This window comes from Haliotis rufescens, unplaced genomic scaffold (assembly GCF_023055435.1).
Source record: "Haliotis rufescens isolate VD_foot unplaced genomic scaffold, xgHalRufe1.0.p SCAF_13, whole genome shotgun sequence".
In the NCBI taxonomy this organism is placed as follows: domain Eukaryota; kingdom Metazoa; phylum Mollusca; class Gastropoda; order Lepetellida; family Haliotidae; genus Haliotis; species Haliotis rufescens.
The window spans coordinates 32200012-32221472 of NW_025963813.1; the positions used below are offsets into that span (position 1 = coordinate 32200012).

The window sequence follows — 21461 nt, forward strand, 5'->3', positions numbered from 1 at the left end:
AGTGGGACTGATTTAACCCATCATTTTTCCAATAGGGCTTCAAATGTGATCTATATACACTTTGGGGGATATTGTTAGAGCTGGCCTTCATAAGACATTTACTTAGCTCTTCGTTAAAATGCTCTATGACATCAGGTTGAACGTGGTCAGATGCTATATATACAGAGGAGAGAAGTGTGTCAACTTCTTTTGTATACATATTTATGTGTATTTCGTCTGCCTTGGGCCACTTTGGAACATGTGTTGTTTCCACATTGGGTGGGGTTTGATGTGTACATTGTATGCAGACAAGGCAAGGCAAGTGGTCCGAAGTATCGTACTGACATTGATCAAGTATGCTGCACTGGATGATGCAGTTACGCATGTTGGATGGTATGAGGGCATAGTCAATAAGTGATGTATTAACATTGTCTTTACTTCTGTACGTATACCCGGGACCTGTGTTGCATAGGTTATGCGTTACACTAACTAGGTGCCTATGATCTATTACCTTTTGTAGTAGCTTATCGCGAGGAGACATGTTTATTCTGTGGATATCAGAATTTAAATCACCTAATATGACAGTGTCACCTTTGGCACTTAAAGTATCATACATGTCAATGACTTCATCTAATGCGTTGACATACACTGAATGTAAGACGTTAGTTGAGGGAAGACGGCAACATATGACGGAGACATCATTATAACCCTTAGCATAAATAGTAGCAGCTACAAAGAAATGAGAGTTAGTATGTAGCGACTTGGCACTCCACATGGATGTATCATTACATAGAATAGCCGTGCCACCAGAGCCTCTAGCAGAAAGTAATTGTGAATTGCATGAATAGGTACTAACTGAAAAACCAGACAAGTAATTAAATCTATACTCACAATCCGGCGAAAGCCAGTGTTCCTGAATAGCCAGTATGTCCACTGAGTTTGGAATTACACTATTTATACCACGTGTACCATATAACAGACCACGCACATTCCATGTAAGAAGACTAAGGGTCATAATTGAAGACACAAGAGACATGATTGAGTGGGACACTGGTTTCAGCACTAATGCATGTTTTCTACTGACGTCTTTGGTTGTTATCACTGTACTGACCGTGCTTTTCATAGCTCCTGAAGCGCGGAACATAGTCACGACATTGTATATCTTCAGGCCAGAACTTTTTGTCATTAATGACATAATCATAATCGTCACACGACATATTGACTTGAACTGTGTATGTCTCTGTATTGTCGTAGTGGACACGTTTCTTCAGCAGGCGTGCATGAGTAACACGTACGTGGCGTTCATGTGCGTAGTCAAAGATTAACTGTTTGACATCATCAAAAGATTTGTCTACCCTGATATTAGAGAGGACAACTCTTTTGGTCCGGACTCTTGAAACCCCTTCAAGTGTGTTGTAGGATTTAGCCAGTGACTTGATCTTGTAGGTGCTTGAAGGTTTATCAGAGTGACTTCCTGTGTGAGGATGGACAGATTGAGAGTTGTCACCATCTCCCATGCCGGAAAACACTAGACCATGGACGTTATCATTGTAGATGTTCCACAGAAGATCAGTGTTCGTCAAATCTACCATACGTGGTTTCTCCTTTGGTTTTGAAGTCGTTGTTTCTGATGTTGTATTTTGTGAGATTCTCTCCTTGTATGATGTGCTCTGTTTCTCAGTCTTTTCGTTGTCATGACTGTTTGCGTTCGTTGAAGGTTGTGTGGGTGTGGGTTGGCACTGGAAAGTGTCAGGGGTGATCGTTGTTGATGCAGTTTGAGTCTGTTCAGTGGGTACATCAGTTGATTTTGGGGGCGATTTTACTGCGCTGGCATACGAGAGCTTCATCTTGGAAGTGACGTTGCCTATCTTATTATCAATAGTCTTTAGTTTGGTGTCTATTTGATAATTAAGACGAAGTAGTTCATGCTCAAGCTCCTGAACTCTTTCCTTGAGAGTTTTAATTTCTTGAGAGTCGAGTTTGAGTTGTGCTCTTAATTCCGATCGTCTTAGTTCCGATTCTTCCAGCCTTTTAGCAACCACACTTATAATACATTATATACATGTACCGCAACAATATGACTAATGTATTGTCTCCTGTACAGTACCCATACTTGTAATATATTATATACATGTACCGCACCAATGTGACTAATGTATTGTCTCCTGTACAGTACCCATACTTATAAAACATTATATACATGTACCGCACCAATATGACTAATGTATTGTCTCCTGTACAGTACCCATACTTGTAATATATTATATACATGTACCGCAACAATATGACTAATGTATTGTCTCCTGTACAGTACCCATACTTATAATACGTTATATACATGTACCGCACCAATATGACTAATGTATTGTCTCCTGTACAGTACCCATACTTATAATATATTATATACATGTACCGCACCAATATGACTAATGTATTGTCTCCTGTACAGTACCCATACTTATAATACATTATATACATGTACCGCACCAATATGACTAATGTATTGTCTCCTGTACAGTACCCATACTTATAATACGTTATATACATGTACCGCACCAATATGACTAATGTATTGTCTCCTGTACAGTACCCATACTTATAATACGTTATATACATGTACCGCACCAATATGACTAATGTATTGTCTCCTGTACAGTACCCATACTTATAATACATTATATACATGTACCCCACCAATATGACTAATGTATTGTCTCCTGTACAGTACCCATACTTATAATACGTTATATACATGTACCGCACCAATATGACTAATGTATTGTCTCCTGTACAGTACCCATACTTATAATACATTATATACATGTACCGCACCAATATGACTAATGTATTGTCTCCTGTACAGTACCCATACTTATAATACGTTATATACATGTACCGCACCAATATGACTAATGTATTTTCTCCTGTACAGTACCCATACTTATAATACGTTATATACATGTACCGCACCAATATGACTAATGTATCGTCTCCTGTACAGTACCCATACTTATAATACATTATATACATGTACCGCACCAATATGACTAATGTATTGTCTCCTGTACAGTACCCATACTTATACTACGTTATATACATGTACCGCACCAATATGACTAATGTATTGTCTCCTGTACAGTACCCATACTTATAATACATTATATACATGTACCGCAACAATATGACTAATGTATTGTTTCCTGGTGCAGTGCCCATACAAGAAATGGTTATTCAATGGTGATATATTTGATGTCATAGTTGTGTTTTAGACTTTGAGTTTGCACTGTTTTCTGCGGGATTTGTATTTGCAGGGTAAATCCAATTTTCAAGTATATACTTTCTTTTACCCTGCGGTGTATTAATCATCAAACATTACCTGAAATCAGTTTCCAAGAATCATACCAGCAAATGTTACTTATACAATGCCGACCTCCTGGAATCAGTGCGGTTCCTAGAATCTTCCAAGTGTGTGTTATAGTACATGTTTATTGGAAAACGCCATAGAAATCGAAAGAGAGTATGTCACAAGTATAAGTGTATGTTTTGGGCTTGACATTTTTTGCTTCATGTTCTCGAACTTTGACGTCGAATTTTGCGTCACTTACACACACATATACACGTACTTACACACATATATACATGCACTTACACCCATATATACATGCACTTACACACACATATACGTGCACTTACACCCATGTATACATGCACTTACACACACATATACGTGCACTTACACACATATACACATGCACTTACACATATGTATACATGTACTTACACACAAATACTAGTATACATGCACTTACACACAAATACTAGTATACATGCACTTTACACACATATATACATGCACTTACACACATATATACATGCACTTACACACATATACATGCACTTACACACACATATACATGCACTTACACACATATATACATGCACTTACACACATATATACATGCACTTACACACATATATATATACACTTACACACACATATATACGTGCACTTACACAAATATAGACATGCACTTACACAGATGTATACATGCACTTACACACAAATACTAGTATACCTGCACTTATACACATATATACATCCACTTACACACATATATACATGCACTTACACACATATATATATATATATGCATTTTACTACAAAAGAATTGGTATAAAAACCTGTGCGTTAACGGGATTCTATATGCATTGTTTAGCATCGTGCTGACAACAACCACTCAGAAAAACAAAATTACGCAATTATTCAACATTACAAAATGCCACGCCTGTCCGGAAATGAGCGTCTGCGAGCCATTGGTATGCTTGAAGCAGGATCGAGTCAACGTGCTGTTGGAAGACAATTTAACGTCCACAGAAACACCATTTGGTGTTTATGGCAACGTTGGCAACAGACGAATGCAGTCAAAGACCATCCTCGGAGCGACAAGACAACTGAATTCGAACAACACACCTACGAAATCGATTCCAGCCAGCAACAGTGACTGCAAGAAGCATCCCTTGCCTTCGACGAATATCTTCACAAACCGTACGTTGTCACCTCAGATGTGCAGGGATTGTCGCCAGAAGACGCGCCAGACATCCCATTTGTACAGGAAACCACCGTCAAGCACGTCTACAGTGCAGACAGCGTCTACGCTGGACGGCCATGCAGTGGGGACAAGTTCTATTCACTGACGAGTCTCGTTTTCACCACAGCCACAGCGATGGACGGATTCGAGTAGACCGACGTCGAGGTGAACGTTACGTCAATGATTGTGTCATAGAAGAAGATCGGTTCGGGGGCGGCAGCGTTTTGGTATGGGGTGGGATTACAGCAAGACAGAGGACCCGTTTGATAGTGGTAGAGGGAAATCTCAATTGACAGCGCTACCGCGACGAGATCATCGGCCCTGTTCTACCGTTTTTGCGTCGTCATGGCCCAGGCCTTACCTTTAAACATGACAACGCCCGGCCACATATTGCTCGACTTGTTAAGGATTCTCTTCAACAAAACAACGTGAATGTCATCCCGTGGCCGGCTCGCTCCCCTGATCTCTCACCAATCGAGCACATGTGGGATGAGATGGATCGGCGCCTTCGACGTCTAGTACGTGTTCCACAGACACTCCAGGAACTTCGAAACGTGCTCCAGCAGATATAGACATATATCCCACAGGACTTTGTGCGAAGCCTGGTCCATTCCATGAGACGAAGATGTGTTGCTTGCATCGCAACCAGAGGTGGACACACACGCTATTGATTTGTAAATTGACATTTTGGCATGTTCATGTTTCTTTATGAAATAACGCTTTTTCTGAAGTCAGTGTAGCAACTTAAACCATTTAAACACTGATAGGAGTCTTTTATCTTTTGCAAACCGAAATTGTTTCACATTTGGTAAAAAACATAACTTTGCATTAAATCTTATTCAGTGTCACAGGAGCCTTTATTGTTCAGTATATTTAGCAGTTTATACAAACATGGAAATCAATTGATAACGCATAGCCCAGCACGAACATTGAATACGATATCAAACAACTTTCATTTCAGCTTCGAACAAATTGTTAGCATTTGCTTTCACTTTTTTCCTCTTGAAATCGCAGACGCCAAATGACAATGTGCATTTGTGTTTTTTACATGAAGATACATGTATGATAAACCCCAATAGGAGGCTGTGCGTAGTTGATTGATTCTAACCCAGTCGTTAGCTAACATCATGGGTCTACAGATATAATAGAGTTAGAGATCGTCATGGACTGTATTCTGAATTGTCTGCTCGCAAGGGTAAGCCAAATGCTGATAAGTTGAACATACAGATCTATAGATATGAGATTGCACAAGAGTCAATTCGTTAATAGGCCTTCAGCTAATACAATGCCACCTTGACATAGCATCTTATCTGACTTTGCGGAAAACTTTATTCTCTCAATGCCTGGAATGACCAGGAATGGGCTTCACACATTCTACCCATGTGGGATATTCGAAAAACCCGGGCTTTTGGCGGAACGATCGATCGCATTAACCAGTAGGCCATCGACTCTGGGTGAAGGTCATGAAGATATTTTTCACCTCCCCGAGGCAAGGGAGTTAATTGAATTAGTCCAGTTTGAACCCTTGACGAGCAAGGCTGGAATTACAGTGTTACACGTTGGGTGGACTAACGAGTCTATGCATAGTCCAATCAATATCGTGTAACGAAATCGACATCCAGTTCGTACACTTCGGTCGATTCCGGGATTTGTAAAGAATGTATATCATCAACCCGGCGTCAGCAGATATTTTCCAAATCCTTTCTTGCTTTTAATCAAGGTTCTCACGTGATTTGATACACTTACCGAAGCTTTATTACAATAATATATCTAAGTATCGATCAGATCTTCTTGACTGTGTGCCGTCATTTTGTTTGCAGCTAATGCATGTGATATGAGAGGCGGACTATGACTGGTCAACAGGAACGACATAAAAGGGACATAACTCGTAATAGTCACTGATCAAGACCAGGAATTCCAGCCCAGTTCGGCGAGGGTGGAAACTGGACTTTTACAGTCAGTTAACTCCCTTGCCTCGGGAAGATGATAAGCATTGGGATTCGGAGCCACTTCACTGTCAGAGCTTCATAATGTCACAAGGACTTGTGAACTGGACGCGACAGATTATCAATGTGAGCCGAATGACTACCTATAAGACCGAAGCGCCCTCTGTCGGCAGTTTGTCACGTGCCTCACAGAAGCGGATATAAAATCTCATTAACATCGTAAGGAAAGATGAAAGCGAACAGATATGCGGGAGGCTGTTGATGTTTTCTGTTGCTAAGTTAATAGCCGAAGACCCGAGCTCTGTAAATTAACCTAAACAGCGGCAGCTGTGCAATCTCTCCTGTTGCCATCACAGACCTAAACTGTCGCTAACACTGACCCAATCCCAACTACATGCTTCACCCTTCACCCAGCGTCACCGACCCAAACCTTGCCGCCAGCGTCACCGACCCAACCCTTGCCGCCAGTATAACCGGTCCAAGCCCTACTGCCAGGATCACCAGCCCAAGCCTTGCCGCCAGCATCACCGGCCCAACCCCTACTGCCAGCATAAAGAGCCCAACCCCTACTGCCAGCATCACAAGCCCAACCCCTACTGCCAGCATCACCAGCCCAAGCCTTGCCGCCAGCATCACCGGCCCAACCCCTACTGCCAGCATCACCAGCCCAAGCCTTGCCGCCAGCATCACCGGCCCAACCCCTACTGCCAGCATAAAGAGCCCAACCCCTACTGCCAGCATCACCGGCCCAACCCCTACTGCCAGCATCACCGGCCCAACCCCTACTGCCAGCATCGCCGGCCCAACCCCTACTGCCAGCATCACCGGCCCAACCCCTACTGCCAGCATCACCAGCCCAACCCCTACTGCCAGCATCAAGAGCCCAACCCCTACTGCCAGCATCACCGGCCCAACCCCTACTGCCAGCATCACCAGCCCAACCCCTACTGCCAGCATCACCGGCCCAACCCCTACTGCCAGCATCACCAACCCAACCCCTACTGCCAGCATCACCAGCCCAACCCCTACTGCCAGCATCACCAGCCCAACCCCTACTGCCAGCATCACCGGCCCAACCCCTACTGCCAGCATCACCAACCCAACCCCTACTGCCAGCATCACCAGCCCAACCCCTACTGCCAGCATCACCAGCCCAACCCCTACTGCCAGCATCACCGGCCCAACCCCTATTGCCAGCATTGAATTTCGCAGTAGTTTCGCTCCACATTGTTCGTCACCATTGTGACGTCATTTTCACAGTCACAGTCTATACAGAAAAGCGCCAAATTCCAAGGTCTCTGTTGTCCCTAAAACATGAAAATACATTCTCCTTAAAGATTTCTATCATGTTTTCTACACGAAATGTATTGCCACACATCCTTTAAATATTGTAGTAAATGCAGCTTTGCATTTTATAACCTGTAACTGTAGATATACTTATTTAAATATGCCTACCAACAATGACTAAAAAAATACTTTTCTATGAATATCAGCTTCCGCTTTAATGCGACCAGCTGTTTTAATCATAGAGGGCTTATTGTGATTTGAGAATGATCAGAAACGAGTAACTTCCAAATTATCTATTATTTACACTTTAGTCACCTTTGTTATGCTTTTTACGCCCAACTGAATGTTTCAGAGTTTATATTTATTGTGGAATCCGTTTTGTAGATGTTATAGGTGATGCGTTCATTGGTTCATAATGACGAATGGAGGTCAAACAATTGTTGTTTTCGTCTTCTGTGCTGAATATGACCATTTTTTTTACGTGTCGTTTGTTTTAAAAATATAAATAGCGTGATTTAGCATATGTATTATATCTTAGCACCTACAGTAAACAATCTGATGAATGTTAATGCGGCACATTTGCTTTTGATATTATCAAACATATATTTATGAATTGTAAAAAGACTCAACAAAGAAAATATTCTAGATGTGACAACCTTTTAAAACATCTGGAACGATAATGACGACACCTTTCTGTCCTTTTTTACTTGGCGGTTTGCCAACAGAAAGTACTATGGCAATTGAATACAACGTATGAACAAATATAATGCTCCTTGTATGTAAAACTGTTAAAATGTGAAAAAAACTACTAAGAAACAATATATGATAACGATGTGAAACTGCCTGTACATTCAATATATCACCTGTTATATATATATATATATATATATATATATTATATATATGTATATATATATATATATATATATATATATATATATATTTGTAGAATAGCGTAATATCTCATATCAATGTATCTTCATCACTTGGAGGCTATAAAGATGATTTATCATCTGTCAGTTTGCAATCTGTATGTATGAATGCTTAATTGTTCATGTTATTCATGCACGTATTGCGAATACTTAAAACATGTCCCTTCATTCCAAATCTCTTAGATGTTTTCGGCAGAGGAGGCCCAGTCGCCTAAGGCGCCGCGATTCGCTGTGCAGAGTTGCGTCCCTTGTGCACGCCAGAAACCTATGATTATGGGTTCGTATCCTGGTTTGCCCCGATTATGTTTCTAGGTTTGTCAGCACCATACCCGTGCTGGTGGGTTTCACCGATGTGGTAAACGTCTGAGACCTGCATCACTTCGAGCTCCACCCACATTAAGCTGAGACGCCGGGATATAACTGGAATACTGTTACAAGCGGCGTTAAACCCAACCTCACTTAGATGTTTTCTGTCGTCACTAACAAATGGCATCTTGGACACACTACTCGGGGCTGCGAAACAGTCACTATCTGGTTTAGCTTTGTGTGCTCCTTGTGTAGCCTGATGGTTCGCGTGTCACGCCCATATACCATACAAGGAAACAATTGTGAAGCTCATTTCTGTGATATTCAGAGATATTGCTGGTATATTGCTAAAAGCGGCGTAAAATCATACTCACTTACTGTCTGTGGGGCGGTCCCATAAGCAGTAAGCCGTAAAATTTAGGGTATTTTTTCATTGAACAGTAATTTTTCTTCTTTTTCAATAAAATCGTCGCGAAAACTACTAAATCGGCCATGGCGGGACATGGGATTTTAATTCTGCTTTCGTTTCATCCTGACAATTCATATTTTTAATACCGTGTAAAATCTCAAATCGCTAAACATTCTAGACTGGTCCCCTGCGTCAGTTTCGCAGCCTGCTTTCTGTGGCGAAGCATTTGGACTTTGAAGACAGACTAGTACTGTTTTTTACCATTTTAATCATTTTACGATAAGCAGTAAATTATTTATTTACGTTAAGCAGTTATTTTTTGGTATTTTACGATAAGCATTTACGATAAAAAAGATGAATTTTACGTTTACGATAGTGTTTGAAGGGTGTTTTACGTTAAGCATTGAAACCCATCGGGACCCTCATACAGTACACTGTGACAAAGCAAGTATAAAATACCCTTTTTTCAAGATCTTATCAGCTGTGACATGAGGTCTTCTCAGATCTCCCGAGCAATACTTTAGAACCCTTTAGGATCGGCCAGCTTGTCTTTACGCCCCTTACTCAATACAGTGCTTATGTCTTATCGAGGGACCGGTGTTGTTGCATTTATCCGTCTCCTGGTCTGTTCTGCATTAGCAGGTACAACAGGTTCAATCACGTTGCAGACAACGAGAACATGTCAGATGTACTGTCGATTACCTCCGAAGTTATTTAGTGAGTGCGTGAGTATGGTTTTACGCCGCTTGTAGCAATATTCCAGCAATATCACGGCGGGGGACACTAGAAATGGGCTTCACACATTGTACCCATGTCGGGAATCGAACCCGGGTCTTCGGCGTGGCGAGCAAAAGCTTGAACCACTAGGCTGCCCGACCGCCCCAGTTATTAAGTGAGTGAGTTGGATTTAACGCAGCTTTGAACAGTAATTCACTTATATCACGGCGTGTCATCGCAATGTGCCGGAAAGACAGTTTTACGCAGAGCACGGGTATGATGCCATCAGTTCGTAATCAGAGAGAATCGGGGCATGTCTGGATACAGATAGAACATAAAGTGTAGAAGATGTACACATTCACAGTTCGTTATCATATTGCTCCCACATGCTTCGTAGCTGAAGTGTTTTACTTGTAGTAATACACTAATTTAGACACGTATGTTCACACTCACAAGGGTCTTTGTTAAAATATGGAAGTTACGATAGTCGTAGAGCAACAGAACCCCGAGCCATGTTCCACAAAACTATGACGGTCTTACCTGCCTTCTCTAACATAAGCTTGCGACAGTCGAAGGGCAACGGTCGCTTTGTGGGTTTTAATGATCCTCTCTTGTGGCATTGTTAACGTTTGATTGAGTAACATCATCGCTCAACCGACCTGTGAAGATCCGGGGCAGAATAGGTCTTCAACAACCCATGCTTGCCGTAAAAGGCGACTATGCGACTATACTAACGGGATCGGTTCGTCAGGCTCACTGACTAGGTTCATGCATGTCATCGATCCCGATTGCGTGGATCGATGTTCATGATATAAATCACTGGATTAACTCGATTATTTACAGACCGTCGTCATACAGCTGAAAATATTGCTAAGTACCCATATTGGCAACATCGAATCCGGGACATCTGAGGGACCTGTGTGACTGTTAAACCTCACAGTTGGCCCTAGTCCCCGGCAACCTATGCAGGTCGTCAGAGGCGACTTAATAGTGAGTGAGTATGGTTTTACGCCGCTTTTAGCAATATTCCAGCAATATCACGGCGGGGGACACCAGAAATAGGCTTCACACATTGTACCCATGTCGGGATTCGAACCCGGGTCGTCGGCGTGACGAGCGAACGCTTTAACCACTAGGCTACCCGACCGCCCCCGATTTAATAGGCCTGATAAACAGGCTTGGTCACTTGGTTGACAGTGTGTCAGCGTACACCGACGGTTTGAACTTTGCTAATAATATCAATCACCGGTGTGTGCGGTCCAGTTTCAATTATTTACAGGCCGCAGTCATATTCAAGGAATATTGCTGAGTGTGGTGTTAAACAACAAACAATCAACACACTTCAACATGTACGCCATCATACAACTGAAAGAAATATGCAACGTTGCGTTAAACCCAACTCACTCACTTCCTCAAATGTATTACAAAACGATTATTTTACAGATCTGAGATATCTTTTTATTAGTAGATCATTTCAGATACAACGGTAAAATCAAAAACTGCAGTCTATCAATCCCTACATTTCACCATGTGATCACGCGAACCCAAGTCATTGCCACAGAACGGCTACTTATAAACTCACTGTACAAAACACGTGGTAGTTTGTCTTAGTGGGGAGACAAGTAGCAACGGCTTCGTTGGAATTCTTAATCATGTACAATTTAGAATAGGAAGGTATGGAAATAGGTAGAAAATGGAGACAGTTTGACGTCAATTTACCAGGGGTGATGTCACAAGGAAAATACCTTTATTGCCAAAACTACACCCTCGAGGAAAATTGCATCGTTCAAAGTCATGTACATAGACATGTTATTATTCTGAGAGTAAATATGTAAATAAGAAACTCAAGGTAGCAAAATGTCACTTAAATAAATTCAGCGTCGAAGTGAGGTTTTTACATTTCTGATACGTTCCAATCCTTAGACAGTTGACGTTGGTCAGGAGGACGGTCTAGAGCACTTGTCTAACGGTGGCCACGCCCACAACGGAGAGAACTATCCCGAAAGTCGATGACGTCATGGCGCTGGCAGTGTTCTGAAACGTGAAAAATATAGATCATATTATTCTTTTCAAATTCTAATAATCTGTATTTTGTGACATCATGAGAATATATAAGAAGATTCCACACTACCTATGCCCAAAGTCTGTGACATTACTGACGCCGTCACTGGATCAGTAGCATTCTAAGGCTCATAGAGACGTCCATGATCCATCTAACCACTCATCCATTGACCCGCAAGTCCATCCATCAACCCATCCATCAATCCACGCATCCATCTTCTTTCCATCCATCCATCCGCCCATCCATCATCTATCCATCCCATCCCTTCATCAACCCATTCCTTCACCTGCTCATCCATCAAGCAACTCCGCCCATCCATACCCCGCCATCCATCCATCCATCCATCCATCCATCCATCCATTCATCATCCATCCATCCATCAACTCATCCGCCCATCTCTTCAACCGTCCATTCATCCACCCGCCCATTCATCCATCGTCCATCAACCCATCCATCTGTCCATCCATCCATCCGACCACCTAACCACCCTTTGACTCTGAATAAGCTCCTAGTTATCAGAAAACAATATTTTCTATTTATACATGAATACAGTCTCGAAGGACAACGTGGAGCATCACTAAATATATTAACATGTACTTACGTTGTGTGGTTGTGTAGACACCTGAAAATAAACGTCACACATATTACACAATGTCGTGGAACAGTTTTCGTGTTGTCATGTATTCTACCCGAACACAATCTAAGCACTAATATATCTTTAATGTTGGTTCGATTCAATGTTGGGGATTATTGCATACTATTTCATGTTGAAGGCATACAAAATAAACTCTTTGTGCGCTCGTAATTTGATGATATTGGAGGGAGCATTAATCACATTAGTCTAATGTGCCGTGACGCTATGTTATAACTGACTTGTGTTGTCCAACGCGGCTGTAAAAACTCACATACAAAACTCACTCAACAACTAATGTGCCATCAATTAACTATTCTGTACAGTTTACCAAAGGCGAATTTCTGCATTCATTTCATACCCAGTCAATATCTATATTTAAAACTACTTTTCATTTCACATATAACATCTAAACAAACCAGTTGGAAGTTAAACTCGGATATACACTCACATTTCCATTTTCTGTTGGCTGTGTTGGCTGAAGGAAAGAAAAAACATATCAAGGGATAGCTTTTAAAGTGACGATACATCAGCAAAAATAAACAATCTGTGCATACATCCAATACGCGTGAAGTCGATGGAATGAATGTCGTTTATCGCCGCAGCCTGCAATGTTCCAGCTACATCACAAAAGCCAGTACATTAACGATCCTGGATCAGATAAACCAGTGACTGAAAGCATGAGCAACGATCCACACCGTCAGGATGTGCAGACACGTGATCAGTCAAGTCACAGAGCATCACCACCCGGACATCTTCAATCGACTTTTAAAACTAGCGTCGAATGCTTATGATCTCGTCGTTCCTGCAATCCCCACATCCATTCATACATGACGAACGTACAGATTCTTGTACCTATATTGGGGAAATGCGTAGGACATGGTTCATGCCTTTCTTATATGTAACATACACGTCCATGTGTTAGGTATGTAATGATAGGGACCTTACGTTCAAATAAGAAGTATGTACTCATTTTAGAAAATAGGCAATAGAATGCAACTTACGATCTTTTTTGGCCAGGATCTCTCAGTAAGCAAATTGTAATAATAACAAAAAATAACAGCGTGTATATATAGAACGAGTTTTCAAAATGAAACACTGCACATTGGTTTTGAGTCGGGAACTTCAGCTAACGTTGAGGGATTTTCGACAGTTAACTTTGTAAATGTTCAGCCGTTATGAAATGGATAGATTCTTCCACATTATGGTCAGAATAATCGTAACCCAACTATGCCCAAAATGACGACATAGCGATAATTTGATGATATTGGGGGAAGTATTATTCATGCTAGTCTAATGTGCCGTGACGCTATGATATAACTGACTTATGTTGTCCTCACATACAAAACTCACTCAACAACTAATGTGCCATCAATTAACTATTCTGTACAGTTTTCCCAAGGCGAATTTCTGCATTCAGTTCATACCCAGTCAATATCTATATTTAAAAACTACTTTTCATTTCACATATAACATCTAAACAAACCAGTTAGAAGTTAAACTCGGATATACACTCACATTTCCATTTACTTTTGGCTGTGTTGGCTGAAGGAAAGAAAAAACATATCAAGGGATAGCTTTTAAAGTGACGATACATCAGCAAAAATAAACAATCTGTGCATACATCCAATACGCGTGAAGTCGATGGAATGAATGTCGTTTATCGCCGCAGCCTGCAATGTTCAAGCTACATCACGACAGCCTCTACATAAACGATCCTGGATCAGACAAACCAGTGACTGAAAGCATGAGCAACGATCCACGCAATCAGGATGTGCAGACATGAGATCAGCCCAGTTACAGAGCATCACCACCCGGACATCTTCAATCGACTTTTAAAACTAGCGTCGAATGCTTATGATCTCGTCGTTCCTGCAATCCCCACATCCATTCATCCATGACGAACGTACAGATTCTTGTACCTATATTGGGGAAATGCGTAGGACATGGTTCATGCCTTTCTTATATGTAACATACACGTCCATGTGTTAGGTATGTAATGATAGGGACCTTACGTTCAAATAAGAATAATGTACTCATTTTAGAAAATAGGCAATAGAATGCAACTTACGATCTTTTTTGGCCAGGATCTCTCAGTAAGCAAATTGTAATAATAACAAAAAATAACAGCATGTATATATAGAATGAGTTTTCAAAATGAAACACTGCACATTGGTTTTGAGTCGGGAACTTCAGCTAACGTTGAGGGATTTTCGACAGTTAACTTTGTAAATGTTCAGCCGTTTTGAAATGGATAGATTCTTCCACATTATGGTCATAGTAATTGTAAAACAACTATGCCCAACATGACGACATAGCGATAATTTGATATTGGAGGGAGCATTAATCACACTAGTCTAATGTGCCATGACGCTATGATATAACTGAATCATGTTGTCCTCACTTACAAAACTCACTCAACAACTAATGTGCCATCAATTAACTAAAATGTACAGTTTTCCCAAGGCGAATTTCTGCATTCATTTCGTACCCAGTCAATATCTTTATTTAACACTACTTTTCATTTCACATACAACATCTGAACAAACCAGTTAGAAGTTAAACTCGGATATACACTCACACTTCCATTTATTGTTGGCTGTGTTGGCTGAAGGAAAGAAAAAACATATCAAGGGATAGCTTTTAAAAATGACGATACATCAGCAAAAATAAACAATCTGTGCATACATCCAATACGCGTGAAGTCGATGGAATGAATGTCGTTTATCGCCGCAGCCTGCAATGTTCCAGCTACATCACAAAAGCCAGTACATAAACGATCCTGGATCAGATAAACCAGTGACTGAAAGCATGAGCAACGATCCACGCCATCAGGATGTGCAGACACGTGATCAGCCAAGTCACAGAGCATTACCACCCGGACATCTTCAATCGACGTTTAAAACTAGCGTCGAATACTTATGATCTCGTCGTTCCTGCAATCCCCACATCCATTCATCCATGACGAACGTACAGATTCTTGAGGAAATGCGTAGGACATGGTTCATGCCTTGCTTATATGTAACATACACGTCCATGTGTTAATGAATTTAATGATAGGGACCTTACGTTCAAATAAGAAGTATGTAATCATTTTAGAAAATAGGCATCAGAATGCAACTTACGATCTTTTTTGGCCATGATCTCTAAGTAAGCAAATCGTTATTATAACAAAAAATAACAGCGTGTATATATAGAACGAGTTTTCAAAATGAAACACTGCACATTGGTTTTGAGTCGGGAACTTCAGCTAACGTTGAGGGATTTTCGACAGTTAACTTTGTAAATGTTCAGCCGTTATGAAATGGATAGATTCTTCCACATTATGGTCAGAATAATTGTAACACAACTATGCCCAAAATGACGACATAGCGATAATTTGATGATATTGGAAGGAGTGTAATCACACTAGTCTAATGTGCCATGACGCTATGTTATAACTGACTTATGTTGTCCAACGCGGCGGTAAAAACTCACATACAAAACTCACTCAACAACTAATGTGCCATCAATTAACTATTATGTACAGTTTACCAAAGGCGAATTTCTGCATTCATTTCATACCCAGTCAATATCTATATTTAAAACTACTTTTCATTTCACATACAACATCTAAACAAACCAGTTGGAAGTTGAACTCGGATATACACTCACATTTCCATTTACTTTTGGCTGTGTTGGCTGAAGGAAAGACAAAACATATCAAGGGATAGCTTTTAAAACTGACGATACATTAGCAAAAATAAACAATCTGTGCATACATCCAATACGCGTGAAGTCGATGGAATGAATGTCGTTTATCGCCGCAGCCTGCAATGTTCAAGCTACATCACGACAGCCTCTACATAAACGATCCTGGATCAGACAAACCAGTGACTGAAAGCATGAGCAACGATCCACGCAATCAGGATGTGCAGACATGAGATCAGCCCAGTTACAGAGCATCACCACCCGGACATCTTCAATCGACGTTTAAAACTAGCGTCGAATACTTATGATCTCGTCTTTCCCTCAACGCTCACATCCATTCATCCATGACGAACGTACAGATTCTTGTACCTATATTGAGGAAATGGGTAGGACATTGTTCATGCCTTGCTTATATGTAACATACACGTCCACGTGTTAATGTATGTAATGATGCAAATAACAAGTATGTAATCATTTTAGAAAATAGGCAACTGAATGCAATTTACGATCTTTTTTGGCCAGGATCTTTCAGTAAGCAAATCGTTATAATAACAAAAAATAACAGCGTGTATATATAGAACGAGTTTTCAAAATGAGACACTGCACATTGGTTTTGAGTCGGGAACTTCAGCTAACGTTGAGGGATTTTCGACAGTTAACTTTGTAAATGTTCAGCCGTTATGAAATGGATAGATTCTTCCACATTATGGTCAGAATAATTGTAACACAACTATGCCCAAAATGACGACATAACGATAATTTGATGATATTGGAGGGAGTGTAATCACACTAGTCTAATGTGCCATGACGCTATGTTATAACTGACTTATGTTGTCCAACGCGGCGGTAAAAACTCACATACAAAACTCACTCAACAACTAATGTGCCATCAATTAACTATTATGTACAGTTTACCAAAGGCGAATTTCTGCATTCATTTCATACCCAGTCAATATCTATATTTAAAACTACTTTTCATTTCACATACAACATCTAAACAAACCAGTTGGAAGTTGAACTCGGATATACACTCACATTTCCATTTACTGTTGGCTGTGTTGGCTGAAGGAAAGAAAAAAACATATCAAGGGATAGCTTTTAAAAATGACGATACATCAGCAAAAATAAACAATCTGTGCATACATCCAATACGCGTGAAGTCGATGGAATGAATGTCGTTTATCGCCGCAGCCTGCAATGTTCCAGCTACATCACAAAAGCCAGTACATTAACGATCCTGGATCAGATAAACCAGTGACTGAAAGCATGAGCAACGATCCACACCGTCAGGATGTGCAGACACGTGATCAGTCAAGTCACAGAGCATCACCACCCGGACATCTTCAATCGACTTTTAAAACTAGCGTCGAATGCTTATGATCTCGTCGTTCCTGCAATCCCCACATCTATTCATCCATGACGAACGTACAGATTCTTGTACCTATATTGGGGAAATGCGTAGGACATGGTTTATGCCTTGCTTATATGTAACATACACGTCCACGTGTTAATGAATTTAATGATAGGGACCTTACGTTCAAATAAGAAGTATGTAATCATTTTAGAAAATAGGCATCAGAATGCAACTTACGATCTTTTTTGGCCAGGATCTCTTAGTAAGCAAATCGTTATAATAACAAAAAATAACAGCGTGTATATATAGAACGAGTTTTCAAAATGAAACACTGCACATTGGTTTTGAGTCGGGAACTTCAGCTAACGTTGAGGGATTTTCGACAGTTAACTTTGTAAATGTTCAGCCGTTATGAAATGGATAGATTCTTCCACATTATGGTCAGAATAATTGTAACACAACTATGCCCAAAATGACGACATAGCGATAATTTGATGATATTGGAGGGAGCATTAATCACACTAGTCTTATGTGCCATGACGACTATGTTATAACTGACTTATGTTGTCCAACGCAGCTGTAAAAACTTACATACAAAACTCACTCAACAACTAATGTGCCATTAATTAACTGTTATGTACATTTTACCAAAGGCGAATTTCTGCATTCATTTCATACCCAGTCAATATCTATATTTAAAACTACTTTTCATTTCACATACAACATCTAAGGAAAGAAAAAACATATCAAGGGATAGCTTTTAAAACTTTTTAGTCTAATTGCTATGACGCTATGTTATAACAGACTAACTTTGTCTAAAGCGTCCGCCCGGAAAGCGGAAGTACCGCGGGCTCGATCCCCGACCGCGTCATACCAAAAGACGTTAAAAGATTGTATTTGCTATTAAGGGGTTAAAACAAGGACTGGTCAGTGTACTGTGACTTAGTGGGGTATTCCTGTTAAACTGCGACATATCAGTATCTCAGTTAGCTGGCGCTATAAATTGGGCATCAGTCCGGACTAGTACAAACAGCCCCCCCACACACACACACACACACGCACACACACACACACGCATGCACGCACGCACGCACGCACGCACGCACACACTTACACGCAGTAATCCTGGACGCGACGTTAAACCTTATTTCACCTCACCTTCAGTGGGTATTTTAAGTTCTCTCATATAAAGCCATTGTCGAAAAGAAAATCATCAGTGAACCGATCCTGCCAAGACATATTGGAACCCTATTAAAACGTACACTGTACGATACAGACCCACTGAAACTGCCGGAATCAGCACATTTCCGGATAAACATATGATGAGTGAAAGGTATGGGGTTTTTTAATAGCTCCAGCAATATACTTACTGTTGTCGGTTTTGTTGGCAGTGGTGTTGTACCTAGAATAGAAGAAATTCATGTTGTGAAATGTGTAATCCTCAAACAAGTAAACAGATGGTCGATAGTGTGAACCACGACATCGGGGGAGAAGTAAACCAGTGGTTGATAACATGAACACATCTCGTTGTCAAGGTGACATCACAGAGCCTGGGCAACCTGCGCTATTCCAACGATTTTTGAGAACGGTGCACCAAAGCACCAAAGTGGTAAAAAACCTGCATCTCTTCGGGCTCCACCGAAACTGATGTCATTGAAATAATGTTCAAAGTGGCGTAAAATACAACTGATACCGTTCTATTCTTCAAAATAGAGCTCCTATTTCTTCATAATTGTTTCAGGTAAATTTGGTCGTATGTTATTTTGGGCATACAAGAAAACAAACAATAGTTATATAAAAAAGACAGATATGAGAATGGTGTACACCACACCGCCCTCACCTGAATCTGCGTTTTACATATGAAGTCAAGGGTATTATGCACCATCTAGCTACATCACACCGCCCTTACCTGGACTATCACTTTGAGTCGTCACCACCATGACACCGACTATCACCACCAACAGCGGAATCATGGCTCGCATTGTCAGTTCTTAATTGAAAGTAGTCCTGTTAAAACAAAACACGGAACTTAGATTCAACTCGGGTAAAGTGTCTGATTTATGGTAAATACATTTTCTTGATCATGTACCGCACACTTTGTACCGCTTCAATGTTATATGTGATGTTAAAACAAAAGAATACATTAACAATACCTTAATAAATCCTTGCTTACAAATTAAATGTCTCTCCCTAACGCTGACAGTACAGTAAATACGGTTATAACTAACTCAAAGGGACCATTAATTTTATCGTTATAACCGTAGTTCGTTATAAGCATATACAGCATATGTCCAGCAAATGGTCAGGACAAAAAAATAAGTTCGTCATATCCTTCAGTTCGTTATAAGCGTGTTCGTTATAAACGTGGTTTACTTCGTTTTAACCAACACCCTGCTGTATAATAGCACAACAGCTTTGTCAGCTGATAAGGGATGTTCAATAACCAACAAACCTGTGAAACTAATTGTCCTCTGTGTTCGTCTATCTGTCTTTCTCCTTTTCAACGCTTTGAGACGGAGGTCCGTATTTATAATGGTGCTTGGACTGTTTCATTTATTAAATGGGGGACTTTGGTCAATAAGTATAAAGTTTGTATGAGTCAGTGTGCTGGCCATCTACGTAACACTACATCCGGTCGGTCTTTTCCCCAAAGCTAAAAGGAATTCGGTTTAACCAACACTCTTCACAATAGTACCAAGACAATGTCAGCTGATAAGCGATGTACAGAAACAACATACCTTTGTAACAAATTGTCCTTAGTGCTCGCCCTCCTGTTTTCCCCTTTTCGATACTTGGACTGCGCCCGTCCTTTTTAAATGGTGCTATGGACTGTTTCATTTTTTTAAATTGGGGGACTTTAGTCAATAAGTATAAAGTTAGAATGAGTCATCTACGTAGCATCACATCCTGTCGGTCTTTTCAGCATGTATTTTGTTCTAATTAGTATTATTTCACTGCTTCGAAGTCGTCAAAAGTCCTTTCAAAACTGAATATTTGTATTCAACACCCCTTTCTCGTGAATGCGGTTCGTCAGACTGTCATTGTCCACCGTAACGCTTGATATCGGGTATGTTTACCGCTCCCATGGAAACATGATAACAAAACAATGAGTATCTATCCCCTGTAAAATTTGACTGATGATCTTTTCAAAAAACAATATTTCAAATATAATTCAGCCTATATCCAAATACCAAAATTAAGCCGTATTAACAACAGTAAAAGCACGTGAAGACATTGTTACTTTTAATAAGCGGGAGTAAGTTGTGTTTTAAGCGGCTTGTAACAGTATTCCACTTATATCACGGCGTGTCAGCTTAATGTGGGAGGAAAGCCCGAAGTGATGCAGACTGAAGGCGATCAGCGTGTTGGTGAAACCCACGAGCACGGTGTTATATTTCACGAAGGTCAGTTGGTGTCATTCTCCATGAATGAGTTTGACAAACAAATATCGTTTGAAGGAGTTAGGTGTGTTTTTTTATGCTTCCACTTCGCAGGAAACTCCTGAAAATTTAGTCAATGTAATGTCCGATCAGAAAACTAATATTATTCTACCCTGGAA

The 21461-nt window shown here is 40.5% G+C and overlaps 2 protein-coding genes across 4 annotated transcripts; one reads left to right on the forward strand and one right to left on the reverse strand.

Annotated features, from left to right (window-relative positions):
• Positions 1–6908: 6908 nt before the first annotated feature.
• On the forward strand, positions 6909–7760 carry LOC125378726 (putative uncharacterized protein ENSP00000383309). Its single transcript, XM_048394675.1, has one exon. The coding sequence runs from the start codon at positions 6909–6911 to the stop codon at positions 7758–7760; it is 852 nt and encodes a 283-aa protein (XP_048250632.1).
• A 3847-nt stretch (positions 7761–11607) lies between these two features.
• On the reverse strand, positions 11608–20440 carry LOC125378804 (penicillin-binding protein activator LpoB-like). 3 transcript variants are annotated; one of them, XM_048394776.1, is made up of 8 exons: positions 20355–20440; positions 19812–19909; positions 19273–19304; positions 17584–17610; positions 16513–16539; positions 14377–14403; positions 12829–12849; positions 11608–12199 (listed from the first exon to the last, which is right to left on the reverse strand). In XM_048394776.1, exons 2-8 carry the CDS (start codon positions 19882–19884, stop codon positions 12116–12118), a joined length of 291 nt encoding a protein of 96 aa, XP_048250733.1. In that variant the 5' UTR covers positions 19885–19909; positions 20355–20440; the 3' UTR covers positions 11608–12115. The 3 variants fall into 3 exon arrangements, with proteins under 3 accessions (XP_048250733.1, XP_048250734.1, XP_048250735.1); XM_048394777.1 differs by lacking the exon at positions 14377–14403; XM_048394778.1 differs by lacking the exons at positions 14377–14403; positions 16513–16539.
• Positions 20441–21461: the final 1021 nt, after the last annotated feature.